The sequence below is a fragment of the Vigna radiata genome, chromosome 1 (assembly GCF_000741045.1).
Source record: "Vigna radiata var. radiata cultivar VC1973A chromosome 1, Vradiata_ver6, whole genome shotgun sequence".
NCBI lineage: Eukaryota > Viridiplantae > Streptophyta > Magnoliopsida > Fabales > Fabaceae > Vigna > Vigna radiata.
Window position 1 is genome coordinate 21,054,901 of NC_028351.1, and position 24,198 is coordinate 21,079,098.

The 24,198-nt window shown below is 30.8% G+C and overlaps 5 protein-coding genes across 8 annotated transcripts; 1 reads left to right on the top strand and 4 right to left on the bottom strand.

Moving 5' to 3' along the window:
* The first annotated feature begins 149 nt into the window (after positions 1-149).
* On the top strand, positions 150-2,000 carry LOC106767171 (probable WRKY transcription factor 13). Its single transcript, XM_014652013.2, has 3 exons — positions 150-624; positions 728-952; positions 1,587-2,000. Exons 1-3 carry the CDS (start codon positions 323-325, stop codon positions 1,756-1,758), a joined length of 699 nt encoding a protein of 232 aa, XP_014507499.1. The 5' UTR covers positions 150-322; the 3' UTR covers positions 1,759-2,000.
* A 1,801-nt stretch (positions 2,001-3,801) lies between these two features.
* On the bottom strand, positions 3,802-6,217 carry LOC106759126 (histidine-containing phosphotransfer protein 5-like). The gene is made up of 6 exons (XM_014642134.1): positions 6,164-6,217; positions 5,690-5,820; positions 5,365-5,433; positions 4,169-4,240; positions 4,011-4,083; positions 3,802-3,849 (listed from the first exon to the last, which is right to left on the bottom strand). Exons 1-6 carry the CDS (start codon positions 6,215-6,217, stop codon positions 3,802-3,804), a joined length of 447 nt encoding a protein of 148 aa, XP_014497620.1.
* A 2,903-nt stretch (positions 6,218-9,120) lies between these two features.
* On the bottom strand, positions 9,121-14,910 carry LOC106772410 (alkaline/neutral invertase E, chloroplastic). Its single transcript, XM_014658805.2, has 7 exons — positions 14,634-14,910; positions 13,357-14,130; positions 12,631-12,796; positions 12,331-12,542; positions 10,070-10,563; positions 9,941-9,989; positions 9,121-9,643 (listed from the first exon to the last, which is right to left on the bottom strand). The coding sequence occupies exons 2-7, from the start codon at positions 14,062-14,064 to the stop codon at positions 9,326-9,328; spliced, it is 1,947 nt and encodes a 648-aa protein (XP_014514291.1). The 5' UTR covers positions 14,065-14,130; positions 14,634-14,910; the 3' UTR covers positions 9,121-9,325.
* A 796-nt stretch (positions 14,911-15,706) lies between these two features.
* On the bottom strand, positions 15,707-18,699 carry LOC106767435 (mediator of RNA polymerase II transcription subunit 28). Of its 3 annotated transcripts, none has more exons than XM_014652332.2 (4): positions 18,552-18,699; positions 17,792-17,982; positions 16,149-16,261; positions 15,707-16,056 (listed from the first exon to the last, which is right to left on the bottom strand). In XM_014652332.2, exons 2-4 carry the CDS (start codon positions 17,967-17,969, stop codon positions 15,922-15,924), a joined length of 426 nt encoding a protein of 141 aa, XP_014507818.1. In that variant the 5' UTR covers positions 17,970-17,982; positions 18,552-18,699; the 3' UTR covers positions 15,707-15,921. The 3 variants fall into 3 exon arrangements, with proteins under 3 accessions (XP_014507818.1, XP_022641903.1, XP_014507828.1); XM_022786182.1 differs by having other exon boundaries at positions 17,792-18,028; positions 18,552-18,687; XM_014652342.2 differs by having other exon boundaries at positions 18,468-18,567.
* Positions 18,700-19,375: 676 nt separating this feature from the next.
* On the bottom strand, positions 19,376-23,626 carry LOC106764956 (UDP-rhamnose/UDP-galactose transporter 4). Of its 2 annotated transcripts, XM_014649418.2 has the most exons (7): positions 23,325-23,626; positions 22,906-22,969; positions 22,353-22,519; positions 21,256-21,440; positions 20,959-21,159; positions 20,288-20,449; positions 19,376-19,799 (listed from the first exon to the last, which is right to left on the bottom strand). In XM_014649418.2, the coding sequence occupies exons 3-7, from the start codon at positions 22,480-22,482 to the stop codon at positions 19,473-19,475; spliced, it is 1,005 nt and encodes a 334-aa protein (XP_014504904.1). In that variant the 5' UTR covers positions 22,483-22,519; positions 22,906-22,969; positions 23,325-23,626; the 3' UTR covers positions 19,376-19,472. The 2 variants fall into 2 exon arrangements, with proteins under 2 accessions (XP_014504904.1, XP_022641907.1); XM_022786186.1 differs by lacking the exons at positions 22,906-22,969; positions 23,325-23,626 and having other exon boundaries at positions 21,256-21,511; positions 22,353-22,425.
* Between the last annotated feature and the right edge of the window lie 572 nt (positions 23,627-24,198).

The following is a 24,198-nucleotide window of genomic DNA, read 5'->3' on the forward strand; positions in this document are numbered from 1 at the left end:
AATGCCATTTTTCTCTTATGCATGTTTCACCCTGTACTAAATGAATGGCCATTCCTGTTGTCAGTTATTTCACCTTCTACAGTTCACATGTTCGAATACATATATGACAAACATTTTAGAAATTAGAAAATCATGGAAGAAAAGAAAGAAAGAGAGAGAGAAAAAGGGAAAGTTGGTTTGGCAACGTTATAAGTTTCTGCATTCCATTAGGGTGTAATTCTCACCTTTGAGAGAAAAAGAAGATATTGAAGGCTGAGCAAAAGTCTTAGAAACATCAGGAATATCTATATAGAAAGAAGGAGAAAAAGATCAAGAAGAAGTGATGTCAACAACTTCACATACAATTGGTCACCACAGCTTATTTGAGGAGCAGGATCAGATTCCTACACAGATGGGCTTCTTTCCTTTTTCATCAAATCTTACTTTGCCTCCTTTGGGTTGCCACCAATCCTCTTTGAAAGCCTTCAACTCCATAACAACACCTTCTTCACTTCCCATATCTCAACAAGATTCTTCTACATCAAATCTAACACAAACCCTATTTCACAAGTCAAGAGAACACCTCACTTCTACCTTTGGAGGACCTCAGTTTCTGTCCTTGCATAGATCCACTCTAAATCCATGGTCAGACAATTCCCTCACTTTCTCTATTAACATCTTGTTAACTGTGTTTTTTTTCAGTATTAAATCAACGTGTTTTATGGTGTTTGGTTATGATTGAATTTAGGGCACTGGGAGAAGTGAGTGAGTGCTTCAGCAGTAAAAGAAGTGGATTTGATGATCATCATCATCTGGGAATTTCAGCCATGAAGATGAAGAAAATGAAGGCAAGAAGGAAGGTTAGAGAGCCTAGGTTTTGCTTCAAGACTATGAGCGATGTGGATGTATTGGACGATGGCTACAAGTGGAGGAAGTACGGACAGAAAGTTGTGAAGAACACGCAGCACCCCAGGTATTCATCACTTCAAAGCTCCTCTCTTTTTGCTTTAATTCAAAAGTTCATTCAAGAATATTCAATTCATCAAACACTTTGATGATCATTGTAATTTGTATTGCAAACATATCTATTCTCTCTCTCTCTCTCCAATCTCTCCACCCCTCTCTCATTATTGTTTTGATCATGATTACATGTATATTCAGCTTTGTTACTGGTTTCGGCAAGATCTTAACTTTTGTTCTGAATAATGTGGTGGTGCCTACAATAGTTAAACATATATGAAAAAGCAAAAGTTCATGACTTTATACATCAAGTTCAAAATGTGTGTATAAAATATGTTCTAAGGATAGAAAGAAAAAATTGGCAGGGTTAAAACAACTAATTATGACCCCTCTGATGTTAATTATAGTATATGAAAGAACTTTTTCCAGACACTCATGCTAAGACTTTTCCTCACAAACCCATCATAGCACTTTCCTGAATAAATGGTCCTTTATGATGGTGTATTGATGGCTCTTACATATTCCGATTATAATTAACATGAGGATGTTTTGTTATTAAATTGTCATTAATGAGAAAATTAGTCTCTTACAATGTGATGAAAAAGAGATTTCTTAATTATACTGTTTTTGGTCTGCATTGCATGCAGAAGCTATTACCGTTGCACACAAGATAACTGTCGTGTAAAGAAACGCGTGGAGCGCTTAGCGGAGGATCCAAGAATGGTGATAACAACATATGAAGGGAGACATGTTCACTCTCCATCAAATGATCTTGAAGATTCTTCATCTCCATCTCAACTTGGGAATTTCTTATGGTAGATTATTATTATTATTAAGTGAACATATATAATATTTGTGTATAATTAATGCTTGAGGGTGTGCTTTGTTGAGATGAGAATGCTGATCATGTATTCAAGAAATGCATAATCTTCTCTATCAACTAATCCATTGTTTTCATCACTTCCAAGCACACCATAAGAGTGTTGTTGCCTTTTCCTTCTGTCATGTACTACTGATTAAAAACTGATTAAGATACTAGTTGCCTTACTTTTTGGCTTTTTACTCTTCTTCTTCTTCTTCATCATCATCATCTCTCTCTATTTACTTTAGTGTAAACACTTTCAAATGAAAACTGCTACTGATTGGTGTAGAGAGAAAAACCTTCAAAGTGGTCTCCAAATGTAATGTATATTTGATGAAAATGGTTACTACAACAATAAAATTATTAAGAAATAATTTTACAGACAAAAAATAATTAGTTACTATAAATTAACTTAGATACAAATTTATAAATTAAAAATTATTAATATCTAAAATAGTTTCTAATATAATTGATTTATGAATTATAATTTAAATTTGTCTTTAAAATTAACTATCAACATTTTAGTCACTAAAAAATTAATGTCTAAATTAATTTCTAGAGTGACTAATTATTTAAAATTAGAGACTAATTTGCTAAAATCTTGATAATTAATGTTAGAGATTAATTAAATTCTAATTCATAAACCAATTATAATTTTATATTCATAATATAGACTATTTTAGATACCAATAAGTTTTGGTTTATAAATTGATAACTAAATTAGTCATTAGAATAACTAATCATTTTTTTCTCTGAATTGATTATTATTTAATGAGTTCAACATCATAATTGTTCACATGAATTAGCTAATTCATTTTTTTCTACTATTTATTTATTTTATTCGATTTCATTATACTAGTAACAAATATATTAAATTAAATTTTGTTTTTGAAGTTGATCTAATTTATTTATTTACTATAAGTTTACTTAAAATAGTGATATTAAATAGTAAAAAACATTTTAAAAACTAGCACTAAAAAGTCGTAGCTAATTGGACAATAGTCTTTTAGTGATATTATAACTTATATAAAAAATAATATTTAATACCAATTTAATTTAAGTAGATGGTACAAAAATGTATTGATTTTAAAAAGTAAAAATGTTTAAGTTGTACCGGTTCGATATTAACGAATGAACTAGACTATTTATTTTAATACTAACATAACATTATATGTAATAAATAAATAATGAGGCTAAAATATTATGAAGAAAAAAAAATAATGATTTGGTTATAAGTGGTATGACAAGGGTATGGAATGAATATTTATGATAATATCAGAGAAAAAAAAATGAATGTAATGGTTAATTTTTGTATTGATAATATGTATTAGTATTAAGGAAAGAATTTAATAAAAAAAATTCCAAAGTCTTTTTTTTTTTTTTAATTTAGATACAAAAACGATATATTTTTTTAATATATATTTAGAAAGTAATAACTTTATTACCCATAAATCAACTCTGAAAATTTAGATATCGAAATTACAAATTACATTATTTGTCATTTGAATGTGTAGAGTAAGTGATATTCATTTAGTAAGTGACTAATTTTAGTTATACATGAATCAGTTTTATCTACTGTGTTTAACTCTTCTAAGATTAGAAAAGGATGCTGATTAAGGAGTATTTCTTTCTGCACCCCTTTTTTATTTATTCACACCAATGAAACTTTTAATTCCCAAACTAGTATATAATAAAAATCTCTTCACCTCTTTTTTTTTTTTTTTCTTAAATATTTTTGGATTGGATATTCCGAAAGGTATTTTTAGATTCAAAAATATTTTTCACAGCATCAATCCATAATTAATATACGAAGGATAAGTTTGATATTTTTTCATAAATTTGATTCTTTGAAGGAAAAAGTAACAAAGTTGTCGAATTAACTAAAATAGAAAATAGCTTAACATAAAATAATTAATATAGAGATTGAGTTGAAACATAAAGCAATCTATTAAGATTGATTTAGAGAAAAATATGATAGCAACAAAAGAACAAGTTTATTTTCACAAAGTGGCTTCCTCAATAGCTGAGAGAACAACCCTTCTTTCAAGCTGCATTCAGAAACACAAGTTTTCAAGGTAAGAACATGGTAAAGTTTATATAATACTACAAAAACTAACCAAAACAGTACTAAAATGATTAACTAAATCTAAAATTTTCACAAATTTAGATATTTTTAATTAAGTTTTGATTAATTTAGATATATATATACCTGAAGGCAAGCATGAAGTTTTTCTTGTAGCGCATTAAATTCACGCTGAGTTTGTTTAAGTGCCTTCAGACATCTGCAAAGAGATTTTTGTTAATTGAAGATTAGATGTTAAATAAAGGTTTAAGATCATGTAATTAACGTTGGATTAGGTTAATTACTCTTCTTTAGAGGCAGAATCAATGGCACGTTCAAAGGCAGTAAGTGCTGCTGCCATTGTACATGCTCCAAAACTGATATACACATAAATAAATCAATAACAGTTAGGAATCATAAGGAGATAGGCATGGAAATTAAATCTTCTTCTTTAGATACTCTGTTCATAATAATAATAATAACAATAATAATAATAATAATAAAAAGAAAAAAAACTCCTTATAATTTATCTTTGATTTAATCTTATAACATTTCAATTAGAGTTGTCAAAACGGGTTACCTGACCCGCCTCACCATAGGTTAGTCAGTGATCAATCCAACTCGGTTCATTTATTAGTGAACCAAAAAAATTCGAATTCGGTCCAACCCACCACGGCTTGGTGGATAAATTGATTGGCTCACTTAATTACAATTTTTTTAAAATAAAAAAATTTCAAACTTTCTATAATTCAAATATAAACAAATTACACTCCCAAATTTTACTCCCAAGTGTTTAATTAATTTTAAAAATAGAAAACTTAAATAATTTTTTCAAGCAAAAACATAAATAAATAATTTTTACAAAATTAAAATTAAATTTTAATAAAATAAAATTAGATAAGTGGGCCAACCTGACACACCATGGATTCAACCCGCATGAGCCGGGTTTAAATTTGACTCGTATATAAAAAATACAATTTTTTAAACCTAACCCGATATAAACTCATGGTACACCGGATAGATCCATTGGTTGTGATCCGTTTTGATAACTCTAATTTCAATCTTGTAATTTGAATATACATATATAGATAATATCTATATATTTCTATTTAACTTTTCCAAAAAAAAAAACACTCATTTCCATTTTCAAACCTAATTATCCCTTTGTTACGAAATTGCGATCGACTATATACATTAAAATGTAAATTGAATTTTATTTTCTTATTCTCATATTTTATAAATAATAAAAGAAATTAATTAATTGTATATAATATTAGTAGAAACACATACTTTATGTGTATGTATGTTTCTTTTTATTTTATTTTATTATAAGTTATTAGTATAGTTTAAAAATGGTTAAATTTAAATAAACTGTCACTTAAAAAATTAAAATGATAAAATAATAATTTTAGTTTAAAAAATAATTAAATCTAAATAAACAATAATTTAGAAAATATTATAGACTTATGTTTCAGATTTAATGCAAATATTAAAGAATTACCTTGAAGAGCTGCCTTTAACTTTATAAACGTACTCTTTCATCAAATTGTAGTTCCAAACCTCCTCATTCCTACATTAAACAAAATACCAAATTTAAAACTAAAGAAATAAAACACAAAAAAAAAATGTAATATGCATATTGTCATATTTTTCGAGAGATTTTTTAAAAAATATATAGAAGACAATCAATACTAATAAAACAAATCTGTAGAAATTATGACTTGAAAATAAAATTAATTTAGAATATAGAAATTAAAAAAAAGTAGATAATTATTTTTGTTTTACAAAGATGTGATATTGTATGAAGAAGGAAAAGTGAAAAGTACATTATCTGTGTTAAAAGTTTGATGTCTTCTCTGGCACAAGTGCAAAACTCTGATATAATTTCGATGAAGAAATGATCTTCTATACTGCTTTTCAAGGAGTAGACTAAAGAGAATTGATCATCTACCAGACCCTAACAAAAATATTACACCGAACATCAGACAACAACTTCACTGCACAAAAACTCACTAAAACATCAAATTTCTCACAAAAATAAATTGAAACATAGGCTTAATACATCATTTTGGTTCCTAGTTTGAGACGTCGTATTCAAATTTGTATTGTTATGTTTATAACGCCGTAAATCAAAATGATCAATTTGGACAGTTTTTAATGAACTATAAATCATTAGTGAACTTTTAAAAAATACAGAACGACTTTGAATACAACGTCTCAAACTAACTAGAGATAAATGATGTGTTAAACCTAAAAATAAGTTATTCATCAAACAACATTGATATTCAAATAGGACAAACCTGTTGCTTCATGGATTTCAAAGTCTCAGAAAGTTGCAACTTCAAGGACTTCATAATTTTCAACATTTTTCAAAACTAAACACCAACTATATTTGTACAACACAACACAATCAAATATGTTAATGTATTAATTCAAATATTAAAATTTCAAAGATGCAAAACATGAATTATTCTCATTAATCTTTATCAGACACCTTCTTTTCTTTGGTAACTGGTGTTCATATTACCTAATACATCTTGTATTTAATAATTTTTCAAAACCTAATAATTAATTTCATAATTATGTATAACTATTTTCCCTCATAAGGTGAATCTTGGTTATGGAATGCACAATATATATACGCGTATTTATTTATTTAAAGAAATGAATTTAAGTTAAATAAAAACTCACAAGTAATGGACATTTAAAATGTTATATTTGGAATTCAACTTAATTTCCAAAATTTTATGATCCAAAATAAGAAAACTAGTTAAAATGAGTTTGGTTATTTTTAACGATTCAAAGATATATCATCAAAACAACAATAACATTCTAAAAATATCTTCAAAAACTTTGAAAAATTCCAAAAGTAATATATTTACATGCTATAAAGTAGTAAGTGACTCATTTATAGAAAAAAAAAAACTTATCTATGACTAATATTTTTCAACTAAAAATTGACAATCAATGATCAACGTTTAACGATTTAAACAAAATGTAAGAATTATTGTGCAAGGGACTTTATTAAAAAAGAGAGATTATTTTCTATTTATTTATTTATTTATTTATTATTATAAGATTTTAGCAATGATATAAGTTATTATAGTTGAACGAAACGAAGAGTCTAAAGTGGTCAATAATTAGAATCAATACAGAAGAAATCTAACCAAAACATAAGATATAATTGGAAGTGGTTTTTGAAGTTAAGTTCTCATTATGTTAAGATCTCCTAAAAGGTAGTCATCCATCAATTTTTAGTTTAATGCTTAAATTTTTTTTCATAAATATGACGTTTTTTTTATTTTTATTTTGAGTCATAGGTATTTTTTTAAAATATATATATATATATATATATATATATATATATATATATATATATATATATATATATATGTATGTATGTATGTATTATTCTTTTCAATATTGTAAATAAAATAAAAATTTCATATACTTAGGAGTCATTTGAATATATCTCAGAATCACATTTATCTTAAATAATAAGGGTGTTCAAGGAAATATTTCATCACTCGCAAACTTGGTTTAATTAAAACTAAAACAATACATATATAATAAGAAAGCTGGCGTTTTTTTTTACTTGTTTTCTATCCTAGAATTGAATGATCATGTCAAAATTGCTAGTATACATAAGATATGGAAGCATTTCTACCTTAATATCTTAAATTCCCAGTTTCATAATATTTAATTATAAAATCTAAATTAAATTTAAATATGCCGATTCAAGTGATGCAATAACATCCAAAATTGAGTTAAGTTTTTAGAATTGCTTCCTGCACCCCTTCAAATTTCTTCCAACACCCATCATTGTTGTAAAATTCCAATTGTAACCTTATAGGTTATTTAATTTAACCCTAATTTTTGCACTCACCTTCATCTTCACCCTGCTTTGATTATTACTTGGTGGTGTGCGTTCTGGTTGTGTAATAACTCAATTTGTGCATTCTGGTTAAACCTCTAATGTGCAATAACTTAATTTGACAGTTTCATCAAGTGTCTTAAAAAATAAATCTTATGTCAATATGTTTATTTTTTTCATGAAAAAAAAAATCTTGGATGATTGTATGGTTGAGTTATTATCGCACAAAATTAACGTACTCTTCTATTTATTAACATCAAGTTTCTCCAATATTCTTTCAATCCAAATACATTATGAAACACAAAATGCAATTATATACTTAGATAGTAGATAATGTAATTATCGATTGTAGATAACGTAACTATAGGTTGTTTCTTCGAAGACCATAAAACTATCTATAACCTAAAAGAAACAAATATTCATAAGTGTACTTCTATGATCATCAAAATCTTTAGTAAAGTTTTCAGAATAAGCAACAACATCGATGCTTCCACCTTGTAGAAGATGTCCAATTTGATAGTACCTTTAAAGTTTCTTAATATGTGTTTTGTTGTCAAAAAATGAGATTCAAAAGGATAAGATATATATATTGATTAAAATTAATGTATACATAATATCTGGATAGTTGCAGTCAAGTACATAAAACTCCTAACGAGTTGCTTGAACATGATTAAACTAACCGTCTCCTCCATCATTCTTTGATAGTTTTGCATCCGAGAGGATAAAACTTTTTAGTGTATTATTGTTCTCCAAACCTAATCTTGTTAAAATCTCACAAGTATTTTTTCTTTCACAAATGAAAATTCCTTTTGAATTATGCACAACTTTTATTCCAAAAAAAATCTCTTTTTTTCCAAATTAGTCATGTCAAATTCTAATATCATTTACTCTTTAAATTCATCACACGTTCTTCAATCATTTATGATATAAATCAAGTTAACAGATCAAAACACAATTCATGTAAAACATTACAGAAAATTCATCTCAAAAGATTGTTTTAAAAAATTGTTTAAAAAAACCTTGTTTAGAAAATTTCATTCCGGATTTAATAATCTGAAAGTCACTTTAATAAGGGTAAAATGGTTATTTTAAAAAATATCGGGAACTAATAATACGAAAGTCACTTCAACAAGCTAAAATGGTTATTTTCAAAATTTGACTGAGTGCATGAAGAAATTGATGGGGTGCAGAAATAAATTTCCCAGTTTTGATTGGGCCGAGTCTTACATTTAGTCAGCCTCTAAATACCCTTACTAAATAAAAAGCAAATAAAAATTAAATTTAAGAGAAAATGATTTTTTTAGAATGAACTCTTTCATTTTTTTTAAATTATTTTAACCAATAAAAGACACTATTACAATCTATAGTTAATGGTATCGTGTGTGTACTACTTACAATCTGTACCTGAATTACTGACATCATCGTTTAGTAATACATGCATATACACTAGTACTAGTATTTTGTAATTTCAGTACAATACAACCAGCCAAACTACTGCATATTTTCGCACATTCCTGCCTAGAATAACATATGCTGAAGTGCTATCAATCAGAAGAAAAATGAATTGACATGAGTTGCAATTGAACAATCATACAATGTAAGTTTGCTTCAAATTTTTGCGTCCACGCTTTCCTCTAGGATTCGCACTAATCAAAGCATTCACAAGCTCAGAATCCTCTTCAGTGATCAGTATGTTTGCTTTGCTTGGGTCTGCAAGCAGCAACTTTGCCACAAGGTATCCAGCAATGGACCATGTCTGATATAGTCGAGATTGCTTTCCAATGAGTCGAGATCTCTTCGTGTCATAATATTCTGGCCACCTGTCTCTTGCTATGCGTCTCTCAGCCATCTCAACAGCCTTTGCAGCAATATGTGTTCGCTTCATCTTTATGCTTGCAACTGTGAGCTGCAATAGGCATGTTTCATGTTAAAGACTTGAACCTGATATTTCCAACTTGCAAAACTCGTATAAACAAACCAAAAACATTAAGAAAGGATTTTATATGTAAATAAAATAAATGGGATATCAGTGGCTGGACGAAGAGAACTAAACTGGTTCGGTTACATGTCCAGCTGAAAGAAAATACACATAGGACATATATAAAGGAGCTAAGGAGAAAATAGAAATAGGAGCTTTAAATCAGTATTGCTTCAACTAGAGAGATTCAATTCAAGTGTGTCAAACTTTGCCACTGTAACAAACCTGCCAGAGCAGTGTCGGCCAGGAGCCTGCATTATGGTAGGACCAAGGCCTGCCAAAACAAAAAATCATTTAATGTAAAATAAAATAGAATAACAAAAAGGCACAAACACAGATAATTAGATGCAATACGTGTTCTTAGGATCACTGCCTGTGATTATCTGCCACTCCTGCCCCTCAAGAGCAGGATAACAAATCTTGAATGGCATCTCTGCCACTAAATCTGACCATTTGGCCTCAACAAGATCCAATATGGCATGCGATTGCTCCACTGTGGCCAAACTGTTTACAACAGACCACAAGTTTCCCAGGGAAAAAAATCGGAAGTCCATGTGAGCTGGTTGTAGGTTACCAATTAAATAGCCTCCTTTGTTAGGCATCCATTCCACTAACCAAGGAGAAATCTGATCTGGGTATATGTTGAACTTGTTAACTGCATCATAGGAGTACTCCTCTGTTGTGTAGCGGTAGATCTCATTTAATTTTTTCATATCAATCCAATAGTATTCTCTGATATGAAATGAAAGAGCTACCAGACGGTTGTTCAGTGCCCGGATAAGATCAGCTGATCCATCCTCTGGAGTAAGCATCTCACGTGCACAAAGTAAGGCAGAATAAAACAGTGCCTAGAAATAGAAAAAGGTAATAAACATTAGAAAGATACAAGAACACTAACTTCATCTTTAATTATAAGTATCTCAGACGTACAAATTTTTCTTAAAATATAGAAAGTTGTTTGACGAGATTACAAACAAAATTTAAAAGCACAACGGGTAAACTGTAATAGTGAATTCAGTAAAATTGTATCAAAGTTTTTACCTTCTATGTGATTTCATCAAGTAATTCCTTCAGTTTCCAAAAGGGAGAAACATGTATTAAGAGATTGTTGTATTTACAAAATGCAACAGAGAAACAAATTCAAATTATTCACGTTCGTGTGACTTAAACAAGGCATTTTAGAAAGACATAGGTAATTAATTACATATGATCAGAGCTAGTGGTATGATGTCTTAACTTTTGTCAGTCAATTAATTATTAGAAAGGAGAAACTACACAGCTTTATTACAAGAATACACTTTTCTCAACTAACATAAGGGCAGTCAAAATAAAGAAAGAAAGAATGTGTCTAAGCATTATAAAAATAGGTATTAAGTAGTATCAATAGCTGTTATTGAAGTGCAAATCCAAAATAATAAAAGCTATGGAGAACTTCTGTTGCCTTCTTAATCTAGGAAAGAGATGTGTCCTGTTTGTAATTTCATTCAATAACTTACTGGTCTAAGTTTTAAGCTCAACAGCATTTGAATACATATCACTTCATATTGATCAACTCTTAATATTTTTTTAGTTTATTTAACCCCACTCCTTTCCAAAAATGATTAATTTATGAACTCTAATGTATCTCTGATAGTTTGACTGTTGCTGCTGCCTACAAGTATGAACTTGGCCAGCACTCCAACCTTGTCCTTCAATTATTACAACACTATCAGATAAAATTCACAAAAGATAATTGTTGAAGAGAAGAAACAGTAGGCACAAAAATGTTGAAACTATCTGTGCAAACACACCCAAGATACTGGTTTTATATAGGCTTTATTATATTAACTACACATGATTGGAGGACATTTCGTTTCCTCTAAATCAGATATTAGTTTCTTATAAATTGCTAAACAATAAATGCATAATATTTCATTCTAGTTTTAATAATAATATTTAACACTGAAATCACACAATTTTGCAATACACTTGCTGTCCCAGAAAAATAACTTGACACACTTGATGAGACAACCTACTATCAGAAACTCCTAATACATAACTACCGCCATTTATTTTATACACAAAAACTTTCATCTTTCAGTTTCTAGTACAAAACTAACTAAAAGCAGACATTTTCTACACATAACTGCCATCTAGGGGTTTCTAATGAAGAATTGATTCTTAAAGCACTTATTTCCTACGCATAAAATGCCTTTACTGTCATTGACTATCGATTGGTATCATCAATCAATTCAAACTCTTGGGCCATAATCCCTTTATTCACGAAAATATAACTAATTTTTTCATCCCTATTAAAAAACTAAGATGAAGTTGAATCCTTCATGCATAAAAATATTCACTACTTTCAAACGCATAAATACCTAATATCACCACCCTCTTAAAAGTAAAAGAAGCTCAATCAATAAGAATAAGGTATAGGAATGATGAAGGTCCTCAATCTATCACAACAAAAATTCTTCTTACTTCTTGTCAAAATGGTGCACTTAAGTACAAATTGTCTCCTAACCTAAGCAAATGTATAATCAATCATAAATAAACAGCAAATTTTCATTCCTGACCTTATAAAATCCAAATTTGTAAATATCAAACAATTCAAGAAATAAAATCTTATTTACCTGAATCTCCAAAGGATGCCCATGAATTCCCATCCTCCGATCTATCATGCAAGAACCATCTGTTACTAATAAGGTGGGGAACATATCAAAGCCATCAGCAAGACATAACCTCAAAATCATCTTAATTCCTGTTTGCACATCAACTCTCTCTTGAACTGATAGATCACCAGAGCATTTTCCATATGCTCGTAATAAAATAATCCACCACAATCCTGAGATCACATGTGAAATACGTTCAGCAAACCAAGAAGAACTATAGAAAGCTTGTTCTGCAATGTAGCAAAAGTATTTCTATTTTACCAGAATCAACAGGAGCAACACGCCCAATGGCTGCCTCTCCAAAGTCAGGATCCAAAACTTCTTCCGTTGCAGAATCATCACCATCTAGAGGAACTGTCCGAACCTTAAAACTTGCTGGCATCAAACCTTGTCCTGGACTATGACAATCCATTGTTTTTTCCCAGCTCTGCAATATGGATCTTTTCGTTTAAAACGGTATCAGAAACAACAAAGTATTTCTTGATAAGAAAATTTAAGGACTCCCCCGTCCCCCAAATGATTGATTCCTCCCTTTCATTAATTATAATAAAGTTAGGACAATTGAATTGCTAACAAAAGAATATTACTAATGAAAAGTATTATTTAATATACTTTTCATTAATTGCATGCAGAAGATGGGACCAGTGGTGCTCTCTATATGTAGCCAATTCACATCAATATTAATTGTCAAACACAAGCCTTTTCAGCGTGTTCGTTAAAAGAATTCAGTATTTTACTTCATTCACAAAAAAAGTTCCAAGTCAATGGAGAAACAGCGAGGTAGATTTGTAGGATTAAAAACAGTAATGAATGATGAAATAGGAATAACTCTGTAAAGGAATAACACAAATCGCAATTGCATGACTCTGGAATAACCAATTAAAAATTAAAATACATATCTAAGGCGTGCAAATGACCAAGTTGTATCAAATTTTGATGTCACCAGCACACATTATGTGTTATACGACCAAGATTCCAAGACATTACCTGCAACTGAAGTGTATAAAGGATAAAATTCCGAACAATATCATACTCCCCCTTCAATAGGAAGGCAATTCCTGAAGGAATGAAATCACGAATAAAGACCTGGTCGTAATTCAAAGTATTGGAACTGGTCGGGTCCTTTGCAGCAATTGTTCCGATGGGATTGCCACAATAGTAAACTACAGACTCCCTAAGTAAGTCCCATGCTTCTTCCTCAATGGAGGTCTCAAAGCCGTCAGTAATAGCTCCATTTGAAACATTAGATGCCAAAACCTCTTCCTGTTTCAATTGATGGACTTGGACATCTTCAAACTCTAGGATATGCTTTGTACTCATCACATTGCTTGCTGAATTTGATGTTTGGACATCATTCAAAAGTCTTGATCCATTTCCATCTCCTGCTGTTACGCCACTCGCACTTTCAGCCCGTTGGCATTTGCATGTCTTTAACCATGGACGACTATAGGTTTTATTGTGGTCATGCAAAGTGCCACCCATCCACTGAAATTGATGAGTTCTTAACCCGCTTTGGAGCATGCTAGAACACACAATTAAATTCCTATGCCTTGAGGACCTTTTCTTCATACATTTTACTCCAAACCGGGAATGTAACGTTAAATCTGAAGAGTTCATACGAGGCTCATTATACCCAGTTTGAGGCACAGTCCTGGACAGAGCCTGAAAAACTGCTTTAGAAGTACCCAGGGACATGCTGCTTTACAAAAAGGAAACTGTACCCACTTAAATTTGCTTCCTGTTAATGCCTTTAGATTACACCTGTGAGAAGGAAAAACTACGTAAATCAGCATAATTGAATGACATGAACACAGCAATTTCAACTAAATAAAGATTGCAAGACACTATCAGCAGCTTGCAATTTAGAAGAAGGAAAGAAATAGTTTATTATGAAACCATATCTGAACAAAATAAAAGCAAGGATAACAAAACCAATGCTCAATTTGGCATCAGAACAAACAGCTTTCGGAAAGCACAACATTTGAGAATTAACATTCACTTAACTGAAACTAACCTAAAATCAGTCCAATATATTCATATACACATAATTCAATAACGGAAACAAAACAAAAAAAAAAACGACAAAATTATATTCCAAGTAATTATTTAACTAGTTCTCGGAACTCAGAAAATTTAACAGGAAAAAATAAAAAACAAATAAAGCATAGCAAAATTAACACAGATGTAAATGACAAACATACACAAATGCATAGCAAAATTAACAAAAATATCAAACAAACTATGTGGGTTCCCAGAAAACAAACCTATGACCGGAGAAGTACTGGGAGTGTCGCGGATCTTGAAATTATTGGAACGGAGAACAACGTATCACTTAGCAACTTATTTTATTATATTTTTATTTTTTTTCCCAATGATATTTCAGTTTCTTCTTCTTATCTTATATTGCTCTTCTCTCGCGCAATTGCAATTATGAATTTTTCTTTTATGCCTTTGCTTTTTTATCGATGACACGTGACATTCGAACGCGACCTCTGCGCCTCCTCGCAAACCAAATGAGAAAAACAGAGATTGTGTGCACACCACAAAAAAACAAATTTTCGGGTGTCTTTTTATTTTCCTTCACCAATAGAATCTTTTTCAGAAACAATTTCTTAAGAAATTAAAAAGAAAAAGGTTTTGTCCGATTATATAAATTTATTCTTTTATCATTTTTCATACCATGTTATTGTAATAGAATTTTTTTCTTTTAATTTATTAATCAGCAATTTAAAAATATTCGTCAATAAAGTTATTTACTTTTAGTTTTTCACTATATATATATACTTATAATAAAAATGAAAAATTACTAAGTTTCCATGACAAATTAATCCCAACCGCGTTTAATTTAATTTTCGAAGCCTTTTTCAATTAATCCAGAATCCAACCATTTTAATTAAAATTGATTTTAGTTAGTTCAGATCGTGGAATCAGACCAACAAATAAATTGTTGCATTTTCTTTTCTTTTATTCTCACATATTATCTCTATTCTATATAAAATCTGTTATCGCAAACTTAAAAAAGTCACCATTCTTCAGTATTTCGGACACTAATTAGTTTGATTCCAGGCATTGATATTATTTTTAATCAATATATACATTTTTCTACAACTACAAACTTTACAGCTTATTTATCTCTGAAAATGAAAGTTCCAAATAAAAGTGTTGGCCAAGTGATTCAATGCGAAAATGACAATCTTATTACTGAGATAATTTGTTTGGTTTAAATTTAAAGTGAACTATAACAAAAGTAATGGAAAGATCCAGATAATAAAGCTAAAAGAAAAAATCAAGTGACCAAGTTGATTCAAGTTGAAAGCCATAAATTGGTAATATATGATTCAATTATAATTTCATTCATTTAATTTTTAAATAAAATGAACCAACTAGCCATATTTTTTAAGCTACATAAGTTTGAATTATAATATTCTTTAAATTAATTCAATCCAATGCACAGCTATTCTCAGCGATTTAAGTGTGGTTGGAATTTCATAAAGGAAGAGGTGAGATAGAACATAAGCCACATTTTAAACAGCAGAGAGCATAAATCATACGCTAAACCCTGTCCAACTCAGTCTTGTGTTTGTCTAACTGATCTTTCAACTCTTTTTTCCATTCCTGAATTAAATTTTCTTGCTTTTTTATCAGCTCGTCTTTTATGTTAAGTTCCTCTTCCATCAGAGCAATCTCCTGCGTAGAAGATAAGACATACAGCAGAAGTTTAGATGACAAATTACAGTGTCCATGACTGGTAGAAAATCATTTTATAGTGTACGCCATACCTTTCTAAGCATTTCAACTTTTGTTGGCTTATCCTCACGTTGGAGGCTGATGAAATAAAGCTGGAGCTTCTTGGCAGCCTCCATAAAGTCTCTTGCATACCTATCCACATCAACTGAAAAAAAATTCCAAAACCAGGAAAGTTCAGTTGGATAATTGGTTAAACTTACTAAGCGTTGCAAAAGAAAGTCACTTTGCAAATATAGTTTCAAACAAAGGCAAGACTTCTCCTCTCACTGTAAGTCCAAGGACATAAGTGAACCTAATTGGTCTTGCAACTGCTGTTAAACTTTATGCATGCCACGGTTACATGACCAGTTTCCACTAACTTCAATAGCTATGTTTAACACTATGCTTGCAGATGTTACATATGAAAAAGTTCTAACTTTGTATTCAGACTAGAAGGGTGTCATAATCCATATGAACCTTACTTAAGGCTAAAGGTCTAGATAATGCAGACCTTATAACCTATCCCCTCTATGGAATTAACAAAAATGACATGCTTAAAAAACACACAAAGATAAGACATCAGTTAATGGCATTACCACTCATTACACACAAAAATTGCACATATTCATGGTTTTGATGAAAACATGGTTCTTTAAAAATTTAGTTAGCTACAAAATCATCCATATGAACTTTTTTACCACCCTTCTTCACTCCCTTCCCCATCTTTCTACCCTAGATGATCAATGCGTGCATACTTGAACATTGTACAATCTATCAACAACTAAATTGCAGATGGGAGAATTATTAACAGGATGTTCATTCAGATTTAAATGTCGGGCAAATTACTTTGACAGGTTAACCTAATAGCAAAATTTGACAATATATTCATCCCCCCATTATCACATGATACGCTTCGAGTTCATATCATGTCAAGGCTGGACAGAAATAGAAAGTATGCTTCCTCTCAATTTGAGAGTATATGTAGCATCGTATAAGATACATGGTGCTTTAAGGTTCCATTTAACTGAAACTCAACAATTACTTCACAGGAAAATGACTCGAAAACTTCTGATAAAAGAATAAACATAAAACGGACAACATTTTATATTTTCCTTTTAATATAAAAAGTACATAATTTTGAAAAGAAAAACTAACACAATAAATTCAATTGAAAGGGGGGGAAAAAGGATACATTGACCCTCCAAAACTTCTAGCATCTATTAGAAATTACTGGTAATATTCAACCAAACAATCATTTCTACTTAGCACCACATCAATCCAAAGAACGAAGTACAGTCTTCCAGTATAAAAAGGATATGGTACAATCTAAAATTTCTTCTGTTATTTCTGCACGCTCAATACATCTTTCTCTTAGATACATACTCCAAAAAGAACATGTTTTTCCCCTTGTTTCAACTCCTCAAATCATAAAAATGAAGCAGTAGACATATATTTCCTTGATCTCCTAAGCATTTTTATTGTTAGTTTAAGCATTGTATATTAATGCAGAAAAATTAATAACCGCAATCCATAATAACTTTAATTGAGATAGAAACCAGAACGTAGTTAATTAAATAAAGTTTCAAAGGCCTTTTGGTGCCGATGGTTGATGTATAGTTATCCAGCTCGGTCAGCATGAACATCAGTCAGTTAATAAAACAAAGTAAGAAAATCTGAAAGACTTGCAGCTACTCACTTTGATGTGAAGGGTGGGGAGAACGGTCTATTGCTTGAAGTTCTCTGGCTGGCAAACAGGGAAGCAAAGCAGCTTCCAAAGCCATAACACACGAAACCATATCATCCTTTGAGGGAGGAGAAGATGGAAGTTGGGGATCGCCTATGTGCTGTTGCTCAATTCCTTGCCGATCACCCATATTCCTTCTCACCCTGCCAAGGAGAAAGATAGAATTAACGAAAATTCTCCCAAGCCACACTACATAAAAATTTCATGGAATAAGATAAAATATTAAGAATGCTTGACAAAGGCTTCATTTCTAGAGGATGGATTCAGTTACCTTTTACCGAGAAAAGTCACGTAATTTCTCTTAATTTTCATGTGTTGAATGACCAAGTTAAAATTTTCAAAATAAAAAATATAAAAGAACCCAATTGAAAAATAAATAAATATTTTGCTGGATAAAGTTCAGTTTTGAATAACATTTTTTTCTAATTTCAATCAATTTTTGTTAATAAAAAGAATAATCACGTTTCTGAGAAAACCCCACATCGAATGAACAAGAAGAAAAATGCTACCCTCGACAAGCATCATTGGTGAAAAGAGTCCAATCCACAAATTCGGTGACAAGAAACGAAGGAAATAAAAGTAGTGGAGAAAAATCAACCCAAGTCAGATAAATATCAATGAAACCTACTAATGTTTTAAACTGCAATTCCAGCAAAACTAAGAGTAACCATGGCAACACCACATGGAGAGGAATTGAAACAAGGAAACTCACGTGGTAGCGACTGAGAAGATGACGCGCGTGAGTGAAGACTAAAGATGAAGATGAGTGACGATGCATTTGGGTTTTCATATTAGATTCATAAACCTAATTTGGCTTCCTTTGGGAAAACCTTAAATTCAAATTTTATTGATACAGCTTTCAATTTTTCTACATCTTTGTAATAACTAATATAAGGGATTAATAGTTGTATATTAATACATTTCGAATTATTTTATATTTTAAAATAAAAATATTATTTTTTTTATCTTGAGCAGAAAATAAAACCATTTTATTACTTCTCTTTGTAAATTACTTTCTAAAAAAAGAATTTACTAGTAGAAATATATGTACTATGCTGTATACAGTTTTGATCTATCTTATTTGTAATTTTTCTATTACAGATAATTATTTTAGATTAAAAAATAGTTATGTTTAAAAGAATGATTAAATTTAAAAAATGGAAGGATAAAATTGATTAAAAAAATATCACTTTAATTTTGAAAAAAAAAAGACATGAAATTTTTTTTTTTAAAAAAAAAGTGTACAATAAAATTACAAATTTTCTCCATATAATGATATAGATAAAAAATAGTTGTCTATCGGAATTTGCAATTTAAATATCAAAATTTATGTTACAAATAAATGTATTTTCAAATAATAAATTGAATTTATTCTTTTACATGTGAGTAATTTTATAGATGAACATAATTTACTTGTATTAAAAATATATTCTCAAAATTCAAATTCTTTTTATTTTGTGTATCCTTCCCCAACATGCTAACACAGCAAGCATAGACTTTGAATCTTGAACTAAATGGGAAATAATTTGCTTCTAGTTTTTAAACAAGAACATGAATCATCTGACCCAAAAGGGAACCTGGTTTTACCATGCAATGGTAACACCACTTTATTTACATAAACTTATGTCTATGTTTAATGATCCGTATCAGAAGATACTGATAGTACATTATAGTCTTGTGTCTTGGGGGTAGAACTAACGGGTAAACTGACACGCTCCTTCCCTTCTGGCTTAGAAGATGCATTGCCATACCATATCATTCCCGCTATTGCAATGAGCATGCCCAGAATCACTTGTAAATTCAGACCTTCTTTTCCAAAGAAAACAAATCCTAAGGTCAGTACCAGAATTGTCTTCATGTGGCCAAGCACTTGGAAGGATACGGCTGTGAACCTGCCAATGCAGATGAACTGGCTCAGGTTTGTACCGACAGCGATGGTGCAAGAGATAATGATCAACAACTGCACAAACATGGAGTAGATGTAGATTAGTTTAATACCACTTCGGTTTCGACATAATTGCAAACAAACAACACCTATGTTACTTGTTGAAACAATTTTAATGAAATAACGTTTTAAACTAGATTATCTGGAACAGATTAGAAACTACATAGTTTTTCATCGAAAACATCAATCATGTCAGTGTCTTTTTTAGGCACTATATGGTGGTGTATTGTTTGTAGGATCCTGATTTTTCAACTTGTTTTTATAACATATCTTTCAACTTAAACATTCTAGAAGAGAGCTGGATTGGTATGTGCACAACATTTTTATATGGTGATACTAGAAGTGCTGGAAAGTTATGGTTGAACTAAAACATTGCTACAGAGAATCAAAAACATTCACGTAACAACACAGAGATAAGATCCACAACATAATAATTAACACTAGGTATGTATCAAGAATCAATAAAGCATGTAATTAGGTAGCAAATAGAAAGAGAAGCTTACAGTGGATGTCAAACCATAGTTGTAGGCATCCACTCGTTTGTTTGTCAACCAATAGTCCACAACGGGACCTACTAGCAGTAAACTTGCGGCTTGTACTGGTGCAGTGTGACCTAACAAGTTAAACGATCCAAGAGAATACTTGCGCTGAAGAAAATGCACATACTGCGAAAAACAGAAGTGCAATATCAGCTAAAAAAATTGTAGATCATGAAAGCCAAATAAAGAAGCAAGAGTTATAATTGGAATGATCTGATATAAGTTACATAATTCTACCTAAAATATGCATCAAAACCCAACTTTACAAAGAAAACTTTCTGCAGGATTCCTATTTTGTCAGATTTAGATATACAATAAGATAAGATTAATAAATTCTTATCTACAGCCATTTATAATCAAAATATTCCCTCGGTGTACCTATTGTATTTTTAATGAATATTAATATTACAGATATTATCTCTCAACTATGGATTCTCTCCAAACTTAATACACTACATTAACATCAGCCCCTCTGTAGTATACATGAATGTTGATAACAATTTTCTTGCACCTATAAGTGCACATTCACCAATTCTATAACTACCTGTATGAAAAAGAATTCAATTTTGATATAGTGCAATGCCTCAGTTAAGATTCATGGTTGATATATATAGTGTTAGTAGTATGTTACTTACATACTGCTGCAGTGAGGTGCTCCAAACTGCAACTACAGCAGCTATGAAACCCTTAGCATTGACGCTCACATCAGTGACAGTACATACAGCTACACCAAGGAGAACTAGAGAAATGCTAAGCTTTGTGTCCCTTGAATATCGTACGTTGTCCAAGATAACTTCCAGGAAACAAGATACCGGAATCATACTCAGCTTAGCAATCTGAAATTTTCATTTCATGGAAGGAAACTAAGTCAATACCAAAATTTTCACTGGCAGTGTTAAATTTTGATACTTGAAGTAAATTGCAGATATTACCTGATAGAAACCGACAGAGTTCCACATTAAACTCACATTCATTCCGACGATAGAGAAATTTGCAAATAAGACAAATTTGATAAGATCGGGTAAGGGAAGATGAGAGGTTTGGATATATCCCAGCCACTTAAGAAAGAGTGTCAGCAAGGTAGTTGTGGCAAAATGCAAACCAGTTAACGTTGTTGCTGCATAATAGTATACCATATACAATGTCAAAGCTAACGGGTAGTAGGGAACTTCAAAAGTACTATATTACCTGGCATGAGAAGAAACCATGAATTACATCCTTCTTTGGTCAAATAGTTATACAAGAAATTTTAAGTCATTCATCGAGTGTTATTCTTAGCACTTGGTTATTGTAACTCTCAGATATATATAACCCATAATACTTATTTATGTCACTACAAAAATAAAGCAAATAAGTCGTTTAAAACAGTTTTCTGGATGAAAACATTGTATGCATATCTTGAAGACCGCGACAAAAATTTGTGAATAGTAGTGTCTTCTTACCCTGCCCTATGTTTAAAAAAACTGGAGGCTTTTTGAATAACACGTGAATTTAAGTGAGTAGCTTAGCTTTTACCTTTGGGAGCTTTTTCAGTGGTAAAGTTTTGTTGTTAAAACTTTTCCAAGACAAAAATATTTAATTCTGTCAAGTTTTTAAGTGCTTTTGAAGAAGTTAGGTGAGGAAAAATTGAGATGCACAAGTTTTTTCTTTAACTTACTCGAGAAATTTGATTCATTTTATCTTCATTATTTAATTTAATTTTCTTCTCTCATATGATGTTGAGAAATTTATCCAAACCAGATCTAGTTATGCTTTATCTGTGAGTAGCAAATACAACAAGTTCGTGAGGACTGCACAGCATACCATCGGAAAGCATAACATAGATCACACCGTCCCTTCTCTCTTCTCTCTTCCCTTGTTATGCAAAGCTTGAATCTAATTCAAGTACCACCATCATTCTCTCAATATATTAAATACTTTCATATCTACTGCACATGAGCATTAACTCAAAGCAAAGAACTATAGAGAAATTAAAATGAAAGAGGAGAGTAAATTATCTGGAGCTAGAGAAGGTACAGAAACGTTATACCAAAGCTGAAACCATATGTAGCCATGAGGGCTTTGTTCACAAGGATTATCCCCACAGATGTGACTATATTGAACATCCACGACGCCACATCAATTGCAGTCTTCCTATCACCTTTGGTTGCAGAAGACATATTCACTGTATCACAGTTTCAAATCCAATGACTTTGTCTGCATGCGAACACATATCATCAGAAGTGGCACAGATTCCAACGAAACAGATTAAACTCTCTCACACCTTTCTTTACTACATTTAAAAATAGTTGGATCTGTTACATATGTTTTTTCTATAAATATCTCCGATAAACATTTTAACAGAACATTTAAAGAAGAGAACGACAAAATATTTTCATACTGTTTCTGTTTGTTGGCTTTCAAAACACTTATTTATTTCGACAACAATCTTCAAAACTTGTACCAGGAATTGATTGCTGGAAAGTGTCAAACTAAGTGTGTGAAAAAACACATCCGGTTTCCAGGTGTCTTAGCATGTAAAACCAGCACAGAAAGAGAAAAAAGAAATGAAAAAACTGTTGAAGATTGCTCTGTTCAATTACCAGAATGGCAGCAGGCACCTGACCACTACAAAGAGTGATGAGCTCTTCCTGACGATCAACAAACCTAGAAAACAAAAAGACTAATTAATCATGAATGTGAACCAAATCTGATACCCTTTTATATATAATTTCATCTTTTAAGAAGAAGAGGTAACAGATTACAAGATAAGTCTTGTGAGAATTTCGTCTTAGAATTTTCAATATAAAAAAATGTGATATTTTGAAAACGGCAAACAGAACCCTCATCTCATAACAGAGTTCCGTTCCGAGAAACAGAATCATGAAACTGCAATACTTTCAGAACACACAACACATAACAATACTAATAACTTGAAGAAAAAAAAAATGTTACTCCAAACGGAATTGAAAAAGACGCGATTAGTTATGAAGAAGTAAACCATAGGAACAGTGGCAGGAACCTTGGTTGTTCTTCAATTGAAAGAAGATCCTAAAACGACGACGTAGGTGGTGAGAGGAGGATATGGTATAAGAGAAATCACATATAGAGAGAAAACTCGGTTCGGTTCGGTTCGGTTCGGTTGAATTCGGTTGTGTACGGTGTTTCTGTACTTTGTTGTTTCTCTTCTCTCTTTGTACTCTGTTTGGTTCTTAAAACATGATTCTGGCGCTGGTGCTTTTTGTAACGTTCTGTTTCAGTGAGGTTGGGGAGGGAAAGAGCAACAGCGTAAACGCAATGTCATGAAGAACAATGGTCTATTTTGTCACAGTACCACAAAATTTAATGCGTTGATTAATCATTTCTGTCAGAGAATGTGTATTAGCATGTTACATCTCCACCGTTGATAGTTTTTTGTTACCATAAATTTAAGGTTAGTTTCAGCCCTAAAGTCACAAAAATAATTCTGCTTTTCCCACAAATAAGGTAAAAATTGGTACGGACTACGTAGATCAATGCTCGATTATTTAAAATTATACCTTTTAAAAAAATATATATAAATGTTATATAAAATAGTCCAAAACGTTACCATATTTCTGTCATGTATTAATGAAAAACTGAAAAAAAAATGTATTTATTCATTATTTGAAAAAAAATATTTTTTGAACTCTATCATGTAATGACAAAAGATAATGATATTTTAACAACATTTTAACATTATCCGTGTGTCATTTTATAATTAGTCTATAGTGATATTTATGATTATTATTATTGATTGTAAAGTAATTTTAGACTAACGACACATATATGATATTAAAATGTTGTTCATTGTCTGGGGATAAATATAAATTAAACAAATGTAATATTTACGTTATGAGTTATTTTTATGAGATTGT

Bases quoted from the DNA above. Each gene is read 5' to 3' on its own strand.
- LOC106764956 (XM_014649418.2), bottom strand. From the start codon at position 22,482: ATGTCTTCTGCAACCAAAGGTGATAGGAAGACTGCAATTGATGTGGCG. The intron at 21,441-22,352 runs GTATAACGTTTC...ACTATTATGCAG, and splicing joins TACATATGGTTTCAGCTTTG to CAACAACGTTAACTGGTTTG. The intron at 19,800-20,287 runs GTAAGCTTCTCT...ATGTTTGTGCAG, and splicing joins ACTATGGTTTGACATCCACT to TTGTTGATCATTATCTCTTG.
- LOC106772410 (XM_014658805.2), bottom strand. From the start codon at position 14,064: ATGTCCCTGGGTACTTCTAAAGCAGTTTTTCAGGCTCTGTCCAGGACT. The intron at 12,543-12,630 runs GTAAAATAGAAA...ATGTGATCTCAG, and splicing joins TGTTGCTCCTGTTGATTCTG to GATTGTGGTGGATTATTTTA. The intron at 9,644-9,940 runs GTTTGTTACAGT...TGCCTATTGCAG, and splicing joins GGCCGACACTGCTCTGGCAG to CTCACAGTTGCAAGCATAAA.
- LOC106767435 (XM_014652332.2), bottom strand. From the start codon at position 17,969: ATGGGTGATCGGCAAGGAATTGAGCAACAGCACATAGGCGATCCCCAA. The intron at 16,262-17,791 runs GTGAGTAGCTGC...ATTTTTTTTCAG, and splicing joins TCCCCACCCTTCACATCAAA to TTGATGTGGATAGGTATGCA. The intron at 16,057-16,148 runs GTATGGCGTACA...TCTTCTACGCAG, and splicing joins AAGTTGAAATGCTTAGAAAG to GAGATTGCTCTGATGGAAGA.
- LOC106759126 (XM_014642134.1), bottom strand. From the start codon at position 6,217: ATGAAGTCCTTGAAGTTGCAACTTTCTGAGACTTTGAAATCCATGAAG. The intron at 5,434-5,689 runs GTACTTTTCACT...TGTTTAATGTAG, and splicing joins AAACTTTTAACACAGATAAT to GAATGAGGAGGTTTGGAACT. The intron at 4,084-4,168 runs GTAATTAACCTA...ATCTCTTTGCAG, and splicing joins GATTCTGCCTCTAAAGAAGA to ATGTCTGAAGGCACTTAAAC.
- LOC106767171 (XM_014652013.2), top strand. From the start codon at position 323: ATGTCAACAACTTCACATACAATTGGTCACCACAGCTTATTTGAGGAG. The intron at 625-727 runs GTCAGACAATTC...GATTGAATTTAG, and splicing joins AGATCCACTCTAAATCCATG to GGCACTGGGAGAAGTGAGTG. The intron at 953-1,586 runs GTATTCATCACT...CATTGCATGCAG, and splicing joins AAGAACACGCAGCACCCCAG to AAGCTATTACCGTTGCACAC.